At 61.7% G+C, this 18,460-nt stretch overlaps 1 protein-coding gene across 1 annotated transcript; it reads right to left on the bottom strand.

Moving 5' to 3' along the window:
• Positions 1-1,438: 1,438 nt before the first annotated feature.
• PDE1B (phosphodiesterase 1B) lies at positions 1,439-12,890 on the bottom strand. The gene is made up of 16 exons (XM_054293564.1): positions 12,880-12,890; positions 11,905-12,040; positions 9,125-9,238; positions 8,855-9,040; positions 7,872-7,938; positions 6,418-6,534; positions 5,244-5,384; positions 4,395-4,495; positions 3,666-3,791; positions 3,484-3,585; positions 3,279-3,399; positions 3,123-3,204; positions 2,897-3,023; positions 2,681-2,811; positions 1,927-2,037; positions 1,439-1,629 (listed from the first exon to the last, which is right to left on the bottom strand). Exons 2-15 carry the CDS (start codon positions 12,033-12,035, stop codon positions 1,943-1,945), a joined length of 1,641 nt encoding a protein of 546 aa, XP_054149539.1. The 5' UTR covers positions 12,036-12,040; positions 12,880-12,890; the 3' UTR covers positions 1,439-1,629; positions 1,927-1,942.
• Positions 12,891-18,460: the final 5,570 nt, after the last annotated feature.

Here is an 18,460-nt window from a genome sequence, read left to right as displayed (position 1 = left end):
CAGGACTCTGGAACATTCCCAGATCTGGGATTCTGGAACATTCCTGGGCTGGATTCTGGAATGTTCCCGATGGTGGATCCGGGATTCTGGAACATTCTGAGGGTGGATCCGGGATCCTGGAACAGTCCCAGATCCGGGATTCTGGAACATTCCTGAGGGTGGATCCAGGATTCTGGAACATTCCCAGATCCAGGATTCTGGAATATTCCTGAGGGTGGATCCAAGATTCTGGAATATTCCTGAGGGTGGATCCAGGATTCTGGAACATTCCCAGATCCGGCATTCTGGAACATTCCTCAGGGTGGATCCGGGATTCTGGAACATTCCCAGATCCGGCATTCTGGAACATTCCCGAATCTGGGATCCTGGAACATTCCCGGGGCCGGATCCAGGATTCTGGAACATTCCTGAAGCTCAGTTTGGGATCCTGGAACATTCCCAAGCCTGGATTTGGGATCCTGGGACATTCCCAAGCCTAGATCCAGGATTCTGGAATCTTCTCGGATCCGCGGTTGGATCCATGGATTCCCCAAACATTCTGGGATTCCCCAAAGATTTCAGGATCCCCCAAACATTCCGGGGTTCCCAAGAGTGCCCCAAACAATCCGGGGTTCCCCAAACATTCCGGGGTTCCCGGGGCTCGCTGGAGTTGGAGGAGGCGGCTGGACCGGGATGTGGGAGCATTCCGGAACATTCCGGAACATTCCCAGCATGTCACAGGGAGCGGGGACATTCCAGGGACTGGAGCCGGGGGACACCGGAGTGGGACCTGTCCCTGTCCCGCTGCTCCCTGTCCCCAGTGCCACCCATGCCGCACGGGATGGGGCCTCCCTGTCCCTGTCCCTGTCCCTGTCCCTGTCCCCATCCCTGTCCCCGTCCCTGTCCTCGTCCCCATTCCTTTCCCCTCTCTTGTCCCTGTCCCTGTCCTGTCCCCGGGCTGGATGGGGACAGGGCACAGTGCCACCCTCACAGTGTCACCAGCCAGACCCCGAGAGGATCAGTCCCCCTGGCTGTCCCCAACATGTCCCCACAGATGTCCCCAGCGTGTCCCCCCCAGCTGTCCCCAGTGCCACCGTCCCCGCCCCAGCCCCTCCCGAGCAGGAAAAGCGTTTTTAAAAATCCCAAAGGACCGAGCCCGGTGTGGGGGGCCGGGGGTGGCAGTGAGGGACCGGTGACACCGGGACAGAGGGGACAGCCCGGGGGGCTCCTGGCACGGTGGTGACACCGGGCCTGGCACAGCGGTCACACCAGTCCTGGCATGGCGGTGACACTGGGCCTGGCACAGGGGTGACACCAATCATGGCACAGTGGTGACACCAAGCCTGGCACAGGGGTGACACCAAGCCTGGCATGGCGGTCACACCAGTCCTGGCATGGCGGTGACACCAGGCCTGGCACAGGGGTGACACCGATCCGAGCCCGGCCCCGGGGGCTCCTGGCACAGGGGTGACACGGGTCCTGGCATGGTGGTGACACCAGGCCTGGCACAGAGGTGACACCGGGCCTGGCACAGGGGTGACACCGATCCGAGCCCGGCCCCGGGGGCTCCTGGCACAGATGGTTCTGAACTCGATGGCATCGAAGACAAGACGGTGTCACTGAGACGGTGTCACTCGGCTGGACAGGGACCTGCTGGGAGGGGACAGTCACCGCGGTGTCCCCAGCCCACTCCTGGGGTCCCAACCTCACTTTTCCTGGTGTACCCGCCTCTTTCCCGGTGTCCCCGCCCCTTTCCATTATCCCCGCCCCTTTTTCCGGTGTCCCCATCCCTTTCCCAGTGTCCCCGCCCCTTTCCCATCGACTCCTCCCTCTCCCGGTGTCCCCACCCCTTTCCCGGTGTCCCCGCCCCTTTTCGGTATCCCACCTCCTTTCCCGGTGTCCTCGCCCCTTATCCGGTGTCCCCGCCCCCTTTCCCGGTGTCCCCACCTGGCTCCTCCCCCCGCTAATCCACGTCCCCGTTCTCGCTGTGGGTCCCGGTGGTGGCCGCGGGCTCCTCGCACGGGGACAGCTCATCGATGGACGCCTGGTTGGTGATGCCTGGGGGACACGGGCAGGGTCACCGGGGACACGACCCCGGGGTCACCAGGGACACCCCAGAACTCGTGTGCCCCCAGGGCCACTGCCCCGGACAGCCCAGGTTGTGCCACCTGCACCGCGCTTGTGTCACCTCCCAGTCTGGGGACACTGGGACAGAGCTGGCCCTGAGCAGTTTGTGGGGGTCCCCAGCCCCTCCCCAGTGGCCATGGTGGCCATTGGTGGTCATGGTGGCTGTAGTGACCGTGGTGGCCGTGGTGGCCATGGTGGCCTCAGTGGCCATTGGTGGCCATAGTGGCCTCAGTGGCCATTGGTGGCCATAGTGGCTGTAGTGATCGTGGTGGCCGTGGTGGCCATGGTGGCTGTACTGGCTGTGGTGACCCATAATGGCTGTGGTGGCCATGGTGGCCATTGGTGTTTGTGATGGCCGTACTGGCCACGGTGACCATAGTGGCCATGGTGACCATGGTGGCTGTGATGGCTGTAGTGACGATGGTGGCCATGGTGGCCGTGGTGGCCATGGTGACCATGGTGGCTGTGATGGCTGTAGTGACGATGGTGGCCATGGTGGCCGTGGTGGTCGTGGTGACCCATAATGGCCATGGTGGCTGTAGTGACCATGGTGGCCGTGGTGGCCGTCCCCTACCGCTGGCCGCCCTCTCCTTCCACTTCTGCTTGTTCTCCTGGATGTGCTTGGTCCAGGTGGAGCGGAACCCGGCCAGGTCGGCCTTGATGTCCTCCAGGTGCTCATCCAGGGACGGCTGCCGCCACTGCGAGCTGGGGGGCAACGGGGACAGCTGGCAGCGGGCCAGGGCCACCGCTGCCACCGCAGGGCACGAACCTCGGGGACAGGGACCCCAACCTGGGCTGCTGGGGGGCCGCGGGGTTGCCCTTGGCCTTGGAGCCGTCCTCGGGCAGCGGCGTCACCAGCTTCTCGGCCACGTCGGTGAGCACCGAGAACGTCGGCTCCACGATGAAGTCGATGAACCCTGGGGACAGGAGGGGACACGGCGCTGCCGGGGACACACCGGGGACAGAGTGGGGACAGCGAGGGGACAGGACGGGGACGGGACCTCGCCCGCACTCACCGATCTGCGACTGGGCCACCAGCGTGGAGGTGCGGTCGCAGAGGGGCGAGAAGGGCAGCCCCAGCTCGGCCTCCTTGTCCCCCTGGCAAGGCAAGGGACGTCCGTGGTGTCCCCACGGGGTGTCCCCCGCGTCCCCCCGCCCGGCCCCGGCCCTACCTGCCGGAAGAACTCCTCCATGAGCGCCTTGGTCCAGCGGCTGTGCACCGCCCACTGCTTGGTGGGGTGGCTGATGTCGGCCGCGTGCAGCAGCAGCGACAGCACCTTGGCCTTGTCCAGCCTGGGGACAAGAGCCCGCATTGTCCCCAGAGCCACCCCGCCACCCCTGGGGACGCACCTGGCGCCGGCCACCGCCCCCACTCACCTCTCCAGCTGCTGCAGCGCCGTCTTCATGGACTTGACCTGCTGGAAGTGGCAGGACATGTCGGTGGCCAGGACCATCTCGATGACCAGCGCCCGCAGCTCGCTGAGGGGACAGAGGGGACGCGGTCAGGGACAGCGCGGGGACAGGGTGGGGACAGCGAGGGGGCGGCGAGGGGACCTTACGCGAACTCGTCCTTGGTGAGGTTGACGAAGATGTTGAGCTCCTCGTCCTGCATCAGGCGGAACACGGCGCTGATGTGGTGGTTCTCCAGCACCGAGCGGTCGTTGTACAGGATGGCCGTGTCCGACCTGGGGACACCACGGGGACACCGTGGGGACACTGGGCATGGGGACAGGGCCCCCGCAGAGAGGGGTGGCCCTGGGTGGCAGCACGGCTGTGTCCTGGCTGTGTTGGTGGCCCTGAGCGTTCCGCAGGTGTCACCATGGTGTCCCCAGGACGGGTCTGCAGCCATGCCTGGGACACGCCGTGCCACCCACACTGTGCCGTGCCACCTGGGCCATGCCATGTCACCTGTGCCATGGTGTGTCACCTGTGCTGTGCCAGCCATGTTGTGCCACGCTGTGCCACATCTGCTGTGTCAGGTGTGCCATGCTGTGCCACCTGTGCCATGCTGTGCCACCTATGCTGTGCCATGCTGTGCCACCTGTGCTGTGTCACCTGTGCCATGCTGCGCCACCCATACCGTGCTGTGTCACCTGTGCCATGCCGCCCATACTGTGCTGTGTCACCATGCTGTGCCATGTCCCTGCGCCATGCCATGTCCCCCATGTCACGCTGTGTCCCAGTGCCATGCTCTATCCCTGCCATGCCATGCCATCTGTGCCATGCCGTGTCCCTGTGCCATGCTGTGCCACCCGTGCCATGCCGTGTCCCTGTCCCCGTGCCCTCACTTGGTCTGGATGTGGAAGCTGTTCGTTGTCCCCGTGTGCTCAAAGTCGTGGATGGCGGCGGCGAAGACGATGGCCAGGAGCTCGATCTCGGACAGGCAGTGCTGGGGACAGGGACAGGGACAGGGACGGGGACAGGGACAGGGACAGGGATGGGAACAGGGACAGGGATGGGGACAGAACAGAGAAGGGACAGGGATGGGACAGGGATGGGGACAGGGACAGGGACAGGGACAGGGACAGGGACAGGGATGGGGACAGGGACAGGGACGGGGACGGGACAGGGACAGCGAGTCAGGGACAAGGATGGGGACAGGGCCACCCCAACCATGAGTGTGACACCGCAGGTGTGCCGTGACAGCCACGTGGGGACAACGCATGTGCACCAGGTGCCACCCTATGTGTAACAGCCAGATGGGGACAATTGGGCACAGATATGTGCCAGGTGCCACCAGACCTGTGACAATTGTATAGGGGCAGTGGGGCACAGACATGTGCCAGGTGCCACCCCATTTGTGACAGCCAGATGGGGACAGTGGGGCACAGATGTGTGCCGGGTGCCACCCCTTTTGTGACAGCCGGATGGGGACAATTGGGCACAGATGCGTGCCAGGTGTCACCATGTTACAACTGTAGGGACAGTGGGGGCACAGACGTGCGCCCGGTGCCACCCCACATGTGACAACTGTGCACAGACCCTTTCCAGGTGCCACCCATTCGTGTCCCTGGTGCCACCCTGGGGACATTCCCATGGCAACGAGCAGCGCCAGGCGGTGGGGACAGGCGAGTGGCGCGGTGCCACCCTTGGGGACAGCGCTGTCCCCATGTCCCCGTGTCCCCGTGTGCCCGTACCAGCATGCCGGTGCGCAGCAGGAAGCAGTGCACGGTCTGGGTGACGTCGGCCGCGTGCACCTGGTTGTGGTAGGGGTTCCGGAACTTTCCGTAGCCGCCCTCCAGCGCCTCCAGCAGCGACGTCAGGAACGCGCCGGGGATCTGTGGGGACAGTGGGGTGACAAAGGGGGACAGTCCCCGAGGGGCAGCTCGGGGGTCCTGGAGGGGAGTTTGGGGGTCTTGAGTGGATTTTGGGGGTCTTGGGTGGATTTTGGCGGTCCTGGTGTGGATTTTGGGGGTCCCGAGGTGGATTTAGGGAGGGTCCTGAGGGAGTCCTGGGTTGGAGTTTGGGGGTCCCGGGGAGGGTTTTGGGGGTGTTTTGGGGTTTTTTGGGGGGTGTTTTGGAGGATTTTGGATGTTGGGTCACAGCTTGAAGCAGCTGTTGCGGTTGTGGGGGTATTTTGGGGTATTTTGGGTCATTTTTTGGGATTTTGGGGTTCCATTCACACCTTGAAGTGGCTGTTGAGGTCATGGGGGGTATGTTCGGGTATTTTGGGGGTATTTTTGGGTATTTTGGGGCTCCATTCCCACCTTGAGGCGGCTGTTGAGGTTGTGGGGGTATTGGGGGGTATTTTGTGTTATTTTCCGGATATTTTGGGGTATTTTGGGGTTCCATTCCCACCTTGAAGCGGCTGTTGAGGTTGTGGGGGTTATTTTGGGATATTTTAGGGACATTTTGGGGTATTTTTGGGATATTTTGGGGCTCCATTCCCACCTTGAAGCGGCTGTTGATGTTGTGGAGGTTATTTTGGGGATATTTTGGGGTATTTTGGAGTTCCATTCCCACCTTGAAGCGGCTGTTGAGGTTGTGGGGGTTATTTTGGGATATTTTAGGGACATTTTGGGGTATTTTTGGGATATTTTGGGGCTCCATTCCCACCTTGAAGCGGCTGTTGATGTTGTGGAGGTTATTTTGGGGATATTTTGGGGTATTTTGGGGTTCCATTCCCACCTTGAAGCGGCTGTTGAGGTTGTGGGGGTTATTTTGGGATATTTTAGGGATATTTTGGGGTATTTTGGGGATATTTTGGGGCTCTATTCCCACCTTGAAGCGGCTGTGAGGTTGTTGGGGTATTTTGGGATATTTTAGGGATATTTTGGGGTATTTTGGGATATTTTGGGGCTCCATTCCCACCTTGAAGCGGCTGTTGAGGTTGTGGCGGGTGAAGAGCTCGAACACCACCGTGCGCAGCGAGTGCTCCTCGGCCGCGCGGTGCAGCGAGAACACGTCAAAGCACCACTGGTCCAGGCCCTGGGGGGACACGGGGACACCGCTGGGGACACCGGGGGGGCCCGGGAATTCCAGGGACAGCCGGCAATTCCCGGGGTGCCCAGCAATTCCCAGTAAAGCCCAGTAAAGCCCCAGCGAAGTCCGTAATTCCCATTTATTCTCATTTATTCCCATTGATTCCCAGTGATTCCCAAAGATTTCCAGAGATTCCCATTGATTCCCAAATTCCCAGTAATTCCCAGTGGTTTCCAGAGATTCCCAGTAATTCCCAGTGGTTTCCATTGATTCCCAAAGATTCCCAGTAATTCCCAGAGATTCTCATTGAATCCCAGATATTCCCATTGATTTCCAAATTCCCAGTAAGTCCCAAAGATTCCCATTGATTCCCAGTGATTCCCAAAGATTTCCAGAGATTCCCAGATATTCAAAAATTTCCAGTAATTCCCAATGATTCCCAGAGATTCCCAGTGATTCCCAGAGATTCCCATTGATTTCCAAATTCCCAATACTTCCCAGAGATTCTCAGCAATTCCCAGTGAGTGATTCTCAAATTCCCAGTAATTCCAAGAGATTTCTATTGATATCCAAAGATTCCCAGATATCCCCATTGGTTCTCAAATTCCCAGTAATTCCCAGTGGTTTCCATTGATTCCCAAAGATTCCCAGTAATTCCCAGAGATTCTCATTGAATCCCAGATATTCCCATTGATTTCCAAATTCCCAGTAAGTCCCAAAGATTCCCATTGATTCCCAAAGATTCCCAGATATTCCCATTTATTCCCATTGATTCCCAGTAAAACCCCAGTGATTCCCAGTAATTCCCAGAGACTGATTCCTATTGATTTCCAGATATTCCCATAGATTCTCATTGATTCCCAGTGATTCCCATTGATTCCCAGTGATTCCCATTGGTTCCCAGTTATTCCCATTGATTTCCAGATATTCCATTGATATCCCATTGATTCCCATTGATTCCCATTGATTCCCGTTGATTCCCATTGATTTCCAGATATTTCCAGATATTCCATTGATTCCCATTGATTCCTATTGATTCCCATTGATTCCTATTGATTCCCAGTTATTCCCAGATATCCCATTGATATCCCATTGATTCCCATTGATTCCCATTGATATCTCATTGATTCCCAGTTATTCCCATTGATTCCCAGTTATTCCCATTGATTTCCAGATATTCCCAGATATTCCATTGATTCCCTTTGACTCCCATTGATTCCCAGTTATTCCCAGTGCCTCCCATTGGTTCCCAGTGCCTCCCAGTGCCTCCCAGCAGCCCCCCCCCGGGGTTTTGGGGATTTTTCGGGTTTTTTTCGGGGGGTTTTTTTGGGGTGCCCCGGTACCTTCAGGCAGTTGAGGACGGAGGAGGAGTAGCTCGGCCCCACGGCCGTGTACATCCGGCGGAACATCCTGGGGGGAGGCAGGGCTGGGGGGGCTGGGGGGCTTGGGACACCCCTGGGGACCCCCAAGGTCTGGGGACCCACCTGAGGGCTGGGGACACCCCTGGGGACACCCCTGGGGACACCCCTGGGACTGGGGATAGTGCTGGGGACACACCTGGGGAAACCGCTGGGGACACACCTGGGGACCCACCTCGGTTCTAGGGACCTTCCTGGGTTTTGGGGACCCACCTGATGCTGGGGACAGTCCCTGGGTTTTGGGGACCCCTCTGCTCTCAGCTCACCTCCACCCTGTCACATGCCCCCCAGAAGTTCTGTCCCTACCGTGTCCCCTCCGTGCCCTGCTCAGTGTGTCCCCCTGTGCCCTCGTCGGTGTGTCCCTGTCCCCTCTGTGCCTTCCTTGGTGTGTCCCTGTCCCCTCTGTGCCCTCCTCAGTGTGTTCCTGTCCCCTCTGTGCCCTCTTGTGCCCACCTGTGTCCCCTTTGGGGTGTTCCTGTGACCTCCTCAGGGTCTCCCTGTCCCCTCTGTGCCATTCTCAGGGTGTCCCTGTCCCCTCTGTGCTCTCCTTGATGTGTCCCTGTCCCCTCTGTGCCCTCTTGTGCCCACCTGTGTCCCCTTTGGGGTGTTCCCGTGCCCTCCTCAGTGTGTCCCTGTCCCCTCTGTGCCTTCCTTGGTGTGTCCCTGTCCCCCTTGTGCCCTCCCTGTCCCCTCTGTGCCCTCCTCAGGGTGTCCCTGTCCCCTCTGTGCCTTCCTTGGAGTGTCCCTGTCCCCCCTGCACCCTCCCTGTCCCCTCTGTGCCATCCTCAGGGTGTCCCTGTCCCCTCTGTGCCTTGCTCAGCGTGTCCCCCACACCCCCCTCACCGTGTCCCTGTCCCACTCAACGCCCCCCCCCCGCCACGTCCCCGCCCCCGTGTCCCCTCTGTCACCTCTCCACGAAGATGCCGGCCTGCACGGCGTGCACGATGCTGCGGAATTTGGGTTTCTCCTCGGCGCGGCGGCCCTTGGCCCGCGCCTGCTGCGTGAAGGTGGCGGCGAGCCAGTCGCGCACCTCGGAGGGCACGGCCGCGTCCGAGCCCATGTCCCGCAGCTCGTCCTCCGTGTCCAGCACCTGCCTGGGGGCACGGCGGCACTCAGCGCGGCCGCGGCCGCCCCCGGGTGTCCCCCGGGTGTCCCCCGGGTGCCCCCTGGGTGCCCACCTGGTCTCGTCGATGCACACGGCCTCGAGCAGCGACGCCGCGTACTCCAGGTTGCGCTTCAGCTCCTCCACGTTCACCTCGCCCGCCTCGAGCTGCTTGAGCAGGAAACGGAGCCTGGGGGGCACCGGGGGCGCCCCCGGGATGGGGGGCACAGGGTTAGGGACCCCCGGAATGGGGGGGACGGGGTTAGGGACTCGCGGAATGGGGGGGACAGGGTTAGGGACCCCCGGAATGGGGGGGACAGGGCTAGGGACTCCCGGAATGGGGGGCACAGGGCTAGGGACACCCAGGGACAGGGGGGCACGCCCGGGATGGGGGGCACAGGGTTAGGGACCCCCGGAATGGGGGGGACAGGGTTAGGGACAGGGGGGCACCCCCGGAACGGGGGCACAGGGGTAGGGACCCCCGGAATAGGGGGCACAGTGTTAGGGACCCCCAGGGACAGGGGGGACAGGGTTAGGGACCCCCAGAATGGGGGGGACAGGGTTAGGGACACCCAGGGACAGAGGGGCATGGGGGGCACCCCTGGAACAGGGCGGGACAGTCAGGGACAGCCAGGGACAGGGGGACACCCCTGGAATGGGGGGACAGGATTAGGGACACCCAGGGACAGCCCCAGGGTGGGGACAGGGTGGCATTGACCCCCCCAGGAGAGCGGGGACAGCCCCCCCAGGTTGGGGACAGGAGGGGCTACACAGGAAGGGGACTGGGAATTGGGGATTCCTGTCTGGGGAGTGCCACCCCCATGGCACAGGTGGCACCACGACATGGGGTGGCACAGGTGGCACGGGGTGATACAGGTGGCATGGGGCGGCACAGGTGGCATAGGTGGCACAGGTGGCATGGGGGGTGGCACAGGTGGCATGGGGTGATACAGGTGGCATGGGGTGGCACAGGTGGCATGGGGTGGCACAGGTGGCACGGGGTGATACAGGTGGCATGGGGTGGCACAGGTGGCACAGGGTGGCACAGGTGGCATGGGGTGGCACAGGTGGCAAGGGGGGTGCCCAGGGTGGTGACAGCGTGGGGACATGGGCACTGCCACCGTGCCAGCACAAGGACACCGCTGTGGCCACCACAGCCACCGGAGCCACGCGCTGGGGAGGGGCCACCACGTCCCCCGGTCACGGCGACAGTGACGGTGACAGCGACAGCGAGGGGGGCCGGGGGGGGCACAGACGTCACCAGCGCTGCTGTGACCTTGGGGACTGCGATTGTCACCTTCCCGCGCCCCGCCACCCCCGTGGGGACCCTCGGGGACCCCCCTTGGGGACAGCCACCCCCCGGGCCCCCGTGTCACTCGTGGGGACAAGGGACAGGGTCAGGCTGTGCCACCCCGCTAAGTGCCACCCCCTGGGCCACCTGCCACCACCTGGTGACCCCCGTGTCCCCACGGGTGACAGGGTGGCCTCGGGGACCCCCGGCACTGTCACCCCTGGGAATGGCGGGGTGGGGACACCGGGGGGGCTCAGGAGGGGACAGCCCCCACTTTGGGGACACACCTGTGGGAGCGACACGTCGGGACACACGTGTGACACCCCCGGAGCGCCACAGCCCCCCGTGCACACGGGTGTGACACCCCCACAGTGTCCCCCCCGTGTGACACCCGCACAGTGTCCCCCCCGTGTCCCCGGGCACGCTCAGGTGTGTCGCACGCAGCTCAGGTGTGTCCCACGCGCGTGCCCCACCCCGCCCGTGCCCTCCCCGTGTCCCACACGTGTCCCCACGCGTGTCCCCACGCACGTGGCGCCCCCCGGGCCGCCCCCGCCCCACGGGGACCCCCCCGGGCGCCGCACGTGCCGCAGGTGGGCGCGGGGCACGTGAGCGCCTGGCACAGGTGAGGGGGTGGCACCCCCGGCACCCCCCCCGGGGACAGCGGTGGCACGGGGGTGGCACCTGCGGCACCTGCGCTGTCCCCGCGGGGCTGGGGACACCCCGGGGCCGCTGTCACCCCGCGGTGACACCCCCGGAGCGGCACACCAGGGGAGGGGACCCCGAGTCTGTCCCCAAAGGGGGCCCGAAGGAGGCCTGGGGACACCCCGAGGGTCCCTGGGGACTTTTTGGGGTGGGGGTGCTGGGGGGGCTTAGAGGGGGATGGGGGTCAGGGGTCCCGGTGTGGGAGTCCCAATTTGGGGTTTGGGTGTCCTGAATTGGGGGTCCCAGTTTGGGGTTTGGGACTCCCGGTTTGGGGTTTAAAGGTCCCAGTTTGGGGGTCCCAGTTTGGGGTTTGGGGGTCCTACTCTGGGGGCGTCTCTCTCTTTTGGGTTTAGGGGACTCTCCCTTTGGGGTTTGGGGTCTCCCTTTGGGTTTGGGGTCTCTCTCTGGGTTTGAGATCTCTCTCTCTGGGGTTGGGGTCTCTCTCTGGGGTTGGGGTCTCCCTTTGGGTTTGGGGTCTCTCTCTTTGGGGGGGTGTCTCTTTGGGTTGGGGTCTCTCCCTTTGGGTTCAGGGTCTCTCTCTTTGGGGGGGCCTCTCTCTCTGGGTCTGGGGTCTCTCTCTGGGTCTGGGGTTTCTCCCTTTGGGTTTGGGGTCCCTCTTTGGGGTCTGGGGTCTCTCTCTGTGTTTGGGGTCTCTCTCTGGGTCTGGGGTCTCTTTGGGTTCACGGTCTCTCCCTTTGGGTTTGGGGTCTCTCTCTTTGGGGGGGTCTCTCTCTGTGTTCGGGGTCTCTCTCTTTGGGGGGGTCTCTCTCTTTGGGTCTGGGGTCTCTCTCTTAGGGCAGGCTCTCTGTTGGCTCTGGGGTCCCTCTTTGGGGTCGGGGGTCCCGCGGCCGGGGGTCACTCACAGCGCCCGCAGCTTGACCCAGACCTTCCTGCCGGGCACGGCCCTGGCGTCCAGCGGGGACGGGCACCCCCCGGCCGCGTCCAGCGCCGCCCGCTCCCGCTCCAGCCCCGGGAGGCTCCGCGGCGGCTCCATCGCCCCTGGCACGGGCGGCGAGCGCGGCTCAGCCCGGTCCGGTGCCCCCGGTACCCCCCGGTACCCCCCGCTACCCCCCGGTAGCCCCTCGGTCCCTCCGGTACCCCCTGGGCTCCTTCCCGGTCCCTCCCGGTAGCCCCTCGGTCCCTCCGGTATCCCCTGGCTCCTTCCCGTAGCCCCTCGGTCCCTCCCGGTAACCCCCGGTCCCTCCCGGTATCCCCCGCTTCTTCCCGGTTCCTCAGGTAGCCCCCGGTCCCTCCCGGTATCGCCCGGTCCCTCCCGGTATCCCCGGCTCCTTTCTGTAGCCCCCCGGTCCCTCCCGGTGCCTCCCGTACCCCCGGAGCTGCCCCCGGGCCCCGTTCTCCGGTGCCTCCTGCGGGCCCCGGTAGCGGCCGCAGCCCCGGCGGGCGCCCCACCGGCCCGGCCTCCCCCCGCCCCCCGGTAGCCGGCGGCTGCGCAGGCAGCACCGGAGCCAAGATGGATCCGGGCACCGGGGGTGGGAGCGGCGGCACGGGAGAACCGGGAGGGAGAGGCCGGGAACGGAGAAGCGGGAGGGAGAACCGGGGATGGAGAACCGGGGATGGAGAACCGAGAATGGGGAAACCGGGAGGGAGAACCGGGAGGGGAGAACCGGGAGGGGAGAACCGGGAGGGGAGAACCGGGAACGGAGGACGGGGATGGGGGAACCGGGAGGGGAGAACCGGGGATGGAGAGCTGCGATGGGAGAACCGGGAACGGAGAAGCGGGGAAGGGAGAACGGGAGGGAAGCGGGGGAGAAGGAGCGGGAGGGCGGCGGAGGAGCGGGGATGGCAGCGCCGGCACCGGGGATGCTGCGCGCTCCTACCGGGGGATGCTCGGCCGGTGCTGCCGCCGGTGCCGCCGGTGCCGCCGGTGCCGCCCGGCCCCGGTGTCGCCGCTGGCGGTGCCGGCGCTGCCTCCGCCGCCCGGGGCTCGCCGCAACTTTCCCCGAGGCGGCCCCGGCACCGGCACCGGCGGGCGGGGCGGGGCGGGGGGAGCCGGGGGCGGGGGCCGGCACCGGGGGGTCCGCCCAGCCCCGCGCGGCGCCGGGACCCCCGGGGGAACGGGGGGGAGGGGGCGATGCCCCGGGACCCCCGGGGGGAGGGAGGGACCCCCAGGGGCATGCGGGGGAGGGGGCGCTGCCCGAGGGGCGGGAGGGACCCCCAGGACCCCCCCCAAAGGAGCCCCGGGACCCCCGAGAGACCCCCGGGACCTCCCCAAGGGACCCCCGGGACCCGCAGGGGAACGCGGGGGAGGGGGCGCTGCCCCGGACCCCCCCCCCAAGGAAGGGAGGGACCCCCGGGACCCCCCCCAAGGGACCCCCGGGACCCCCCCGGGGCTGAGCCCCAACCGGGGGGACCCCAAAATATCCTGAAGGGAGGGGGTGGGGGGGGTCAGGACCTTCGGGACCCCCCCCTGTGCGACCCCCAGCCCCGTCCATCCCCGGCTGGGTCCCTTTGTGTCCCCGTTGGGGGGGTCAGCAGCCCCCTCCCCATTATTGTGGGTCCTCACCTGGGCTGGGGGGAGCAGCTGGAGCTGGAGGGGACCCCCCCACACCCCCTGCCCCCAACCCCGAGCGCCCCCAGACCCTCCCTAGAGCCCCTCGGGGGCGCTGCTGGACCGGGGGGGCTCGGGGGTGACCCGGGGGGGGCTCGGGGGTGACCTGGGGGGGTCTCGGGGCTGGGTCAGGGGGGTTTTGGGGTGCAGGAACCTCAGGGGTGACCCGGGGGGTCTCACAGATGGTCTGGGGGTCTCAGGGATGATTGGGGGGGGGTCTCAGGCAGGTCCAGGGAGGGATTTGGGGTGCGGGGACACCAGGGCTGACCCGGGGGGGTCTCAGGGCTGACCTGGGAGGGTCTCGGGGGGTCTCAGGGCCGGCCCAGGGGGGTTTTGGGGTACAGGAACCTCAGGGATGGCAAGGGGGGGCTCAAAGATGGTCTGGGGGGGTCTCGGGCCGGCCCAGGGGGGTTTTGGGGTCCGAGGACCTCAGGGTTGACCCGGAGGGGTCTCGGGGCTGACCCGGGGGGGGTCTCTGAGATGGCTCGGGGCGGTTTTGGGGGTGCAGGGACCCCATGGCTGACCTGGGGGGGGTCTCAGGACAGACTGGGGGGGTTTTGGGGTACAGGGACCTCAGGACCGGCCCGGGGGGGTCTCAGACTGGCCTGGGGGGGGGTGGGTCTCAGGCAGCCCCGGGGGGGTTTTGGGGTGCGGGGACCCCATGACTGACCTGGGGGGGCTCTCGGGGCTGACTGGGGAGGGGTCTCAGCCCTCCCCGGGGGGGTTTCGGGGTTCGGGGCCCCCCCCGCCGCCTCCCCGCACGTTCCCAGCAGCGCTCATCATCATCATCATCATCATCATCAGCCTTTATGTAATAACGCCGTGGGTGGGAGCAGCGCCCACCTCGGCGCGGGGGGGGGGGGGGGGGGAGGCAGGTGAGCCCCCCACCCCCACCCCTGGGTGCGCCCCCACCCCGGGGTGCCCCCCCCGACCCCGCCGGGAAAGGATTTTGGGGGTCCTCAAAAGCGATTTTGGGTTTCTCGAGCTGATTTCGGGGGTCTCCAACTGATTTTGGGGTCTCCGGATAAACTCGGGGGGCCCCAGAGGGATTTTGGGGGCCTTCAATGTGATTTTGGGGGTCCTCAAAGTGATTTTGGGGGTCCTCAAAGTGATTTTGGGTTTCTCGAACTCACTTTAGGGGTCTCCGACTCATTTCAGTGGTCTCAGACTCATTTCAGGGGTCTCCAACTCATTTTGGGGGTCTCAAACCCATTTGGGGCTTCTCAAACAGATTTGGGGATCCCCGAATTGATTTCAGGGGTCTCCAGTTAAACTCGGGGGTCCTCAGAGTGATCTTGGGGGTCATCAAAGTGACTTTGGGTTTCTCGAACTCATTTCAGGGGTCTCCAAACTTATTTTGGGGGTCTCAAACCCATTTGGGGCTCCTCAAACTGATTTGGGCATCCTCGAACAGATTTTAGGGGGCTCAAACTCATTTTGGGGTCTTCAAATAAACTCGGGGGTCCTCAGAGTGATTTTGGGGGTCCTCAGAATCATTTTGGGGTTCTCAAATTGATTTGGGGATCCTCAAACTGGTTTCAGGGGTCCCGAACTCATTTTGGGGGTCCCAAACGCATTTTGGGGTTCTCAAACTGATCTGGGGATCCTCAAATTTATTTCAGGCGTCCCAAACTAATTTTGGGGTTCTCAACTTGGTTTGGGGATCCTCGAACTGGTTTTAGGGGTCTCCAACTCATTTTGAGGGCCCCAAACTCATTTTGGGGTTCTCAAATTGATCTGGGGATCCTCAAACAGATTTGGGGATCCTTAAACCGATTTCAGGGATCTCAGACTCATTTTGGGGGTCTCCCACTGATTTCGGGGGTCCCAAACTCATTTTAGGGGTCCCAAACTCATTTCGGGGGTCTCCAACTCATTTTGGGGCCCCCCAAATCAATCTCAGAGCCCCCAAATCTCTTTGTGCTCCTCGAGCTGCTCCTTTTGGGTTCCCCCCGCTCATTTTGGGGCTCCCCGGCCGCATTCCGGGGTTTGATGAAAATCCCAAATTTTCATTTTTGTACCTTGGAACTTTGCGGGGGGAGGGGCAGAGTTTTGGGGTGGGGGCGGCCCCGGGGGGGCCCCGTGGGCGGGGCCGGGTGGGCGCGCGCGAGACAAAAGCGGGAAAAGGTGGGGGGGGGTCGGGAACGCTCCGGGCTCGTGATTGACGAGCCCGAAATAAACGGGAATCAATGGGAATAAATGGAATTAAAGGGAATTAAAGGGAATTAAAGCCGTGCCGGGAGCGGGGAGGGGGCGGCCGAGCCCCTGGGGAGCGCGGGGGGGGGGGGGCACAGGGGGGGTCGCTCCGGGGTCGTTCCGCATCTCCCGCTGCTCGGGGGGGTTCAGTTTTCATTTTTGGGGGTTTTTCCTTTTATTTTTGGGGTTTTTCCTTTTATTTTGGGGGGTTTTTTCCCTTTTTTGTTTTTTTTTTTCCTTTTGTTTTTGGAGTTTTTTTCCTTTTGTTTTTAGGGTTTTTTGGCGGGGGGGTCGCTCCGGGGTCGTTCTGCACCTCCCTCCTCAAGGGGGGGTTGATTTGGAATTTTTGGGGTTTTTTCCTTTTATTTTTGGGGGTTATTTTTCCTTTTGGTTTTGGGGTTTTTTTTCCTTTTGTTATTAGGGTTTTTTGGCGGGGGGGTCGTTCCGCACCTCCCGCTGCTCGGGGGGGTTCAATTTTCATTTTTGGGGTTTCTTCCTTTTATTTTGGGGGTTTTTTTCCCTTTTTCTGGGTTTTTTTCCTTTTATTTTTGGGGTTTTTTTCCTTTTGTTTTTAGGGTTTTTTGGCGGGGGGGTCGTTCCGCACCTCCCGCTGCTCGGAGGGGGGGCTGATTTTCATTTTTGGAGTTTGATTTTCATTTTTGGGGTTTTTTCCTTTTATTTTGGGGGGTTTTTTTCCCTTTTTCTGGGGTTTTTTCCTTTTATTTCTGGGGTTTTTTTCCTTTTGTTTTTGGGGTTTTTTGACGGGGGGGTCGCTCCGGGGTCGTTCTGCACCTCCCGCTGCTCGCGGGGGGCTGATTTGGAATTTTTGGGTTTTTTGGGGGGTTTTGGGTTTTTTCTTTTTATTTTTGGGGGTGCTTTTCCCTTTATTTTTGGGGTTTTTTTCCTTTTGTTTTTGGGTTTTTTTCCTTTTGATTTTGGGGTTTTTGGCGGGGGGGGGGGTCATTCCGCACCCCCTGCTGCTCAGAGTGGTTTGATTTTCATTTTTGGGGTATTTTTGGTTTTGGGGTTTTTTGGCGGGGGGGGGGTCGTTCTGGGGTCGTCTCGCTGTTCAGGGGGGGTTGATTTTCATTTTGAGGTTTTTTCCTTTTGTTTTTGGGGTTTTTTTGGCTGGGGGGTGGTTCTGCACCTCCTGCTGCTCGGGGAGGTTTGATTTTCATTTTGGGGGTTTTTTGGTTTTATTTTTGGGGGTTTTCTTTGGTTTTAACGCGATTTTTGCCGGGCGCTTTTTGGGCCGGGTTTTTGGGGAGGGGTCTCGGTCCCGCGGGGGTCCCCGGGGGGGGCTCGGCGGGCGCTGCCGCCGCTGCCGGTGACTCATCCCGGAGCCGCCGCCGTGCGCGGAATGGCAACGGGAGGGGAACCGAGCCGGGCACGGGAGGGGGACCGAAAATACCCGGGGGGGAAAATAAAATAAAATAAAATAAAAATAAATAAAAATTTTTTTAAAAATTTAAAAAAATTTTAAAAATAAAATAAAATATAAAATATAAAATATAAAATATAAAATATAAAATATAAAATATAAAATATAAAATATAAAATATAAAATGAAATATAATAAAATAAAATATAAAATAAAATATAAAAAATAAAAAATATAAAATAAAATAAAATAAAAATATAAAATAAAATAAAATAAATTATAAAATAAAATATAAAATAAAATATTAAAAAATAAAATAAAATAAAATAAAAAAAAAAATAAAAAATAAAATAAAATAATAAAATAAAAATAAAATAAAATAAAATAAAAAATAAAATAAAATATAAAATAAAATAAAATAAAATAAAATAAAATAAAATAAAATAATACCCGGGGGATGCGGAGGGAGAGCGGGAACGGGGCTGGGAACGAGCGGCGGGAGGGAAACTGAGGCACGGCCCCGGCGGGAGGGAGCGGGAGCGGAACGGGGGGAAAATCACGGTGGGAAAATCCCGGTGGGAATCGGGGGGGGCGACGCGTCCTGAACCCCCCCGGACACCCCCGGACACCCCTGGACATTGCGGGACACCCCCAGACCCTCTGGACACCCCCGGACACCCCCAGAGCCCCCCGAGGGTCCCGGAACGCCCCCGGGGGGTCCCAAAGGGGGGCGGCCCCTGCGGACCCCAATATTGGCCGAGAGGCGAATTTGGGGTGCAAAGAGGATTTTAGTGACAGCGGCGGCAGCGGGGGGACAGCGAGGGACATTTGGGGACGGTTGGGGACACTTGGGGACACGGTGGGGGCAGCCAGTGGTGAGAGGAGAGTTTGGGGGTCGTGCAGGGGGGAGGTTGGGGAATTTTGGGAGGGGATTTGGGGGTCCTGGGGGGGAGAGGGAGGGGGATTTAGGGTCGGGGGTCCTGCGGGTGAGTTGGGGAATTTGGGGAGGAGATTTGGAGGTCCTGAGGGTGACAGGGAGGGGATTTGGGGTCGGGGGTCCTGGGGTTGGGTGGATTGAGGAATTTGGGGAGGGGAACGGGGGTCCCGGTGGGGGTCTCGAGAGTGGAACACGGAGGGTCTCGGTGAGGCTCGGGCAGGGTCTGGGGGTCCCATTCAGAGCCGGGGGGTTCTGGCCAGGGGTCCTGGGTGTCCCGGTCAGTGCGGGGGGCCCGGCCGGGGGTCCCGGGGGTCCCGGGGGTCTCGGGGGTCCCGG

Source organism: Melozone crissalis, unplaced genomic scaffold, assembly GCF_028551555.1.
Source record: "Melozone crissalis strain CALT ecotype California unplaced genomic scaffold, PUWL_Pcris_2 ptg000160l_1, whole genome shotgun sequence".
Lineage (NCBI taxonomy): Eukaryota > Metazoa > Chordata > Aves > Passeriformes > Passerellidae > Melozone > Melozone crissalis.
The sequence above is the reverse complement of the archived record's forward strand: the minus strand, read 5'-3'. Positions and strand labels throughout refer to the sequence as shown.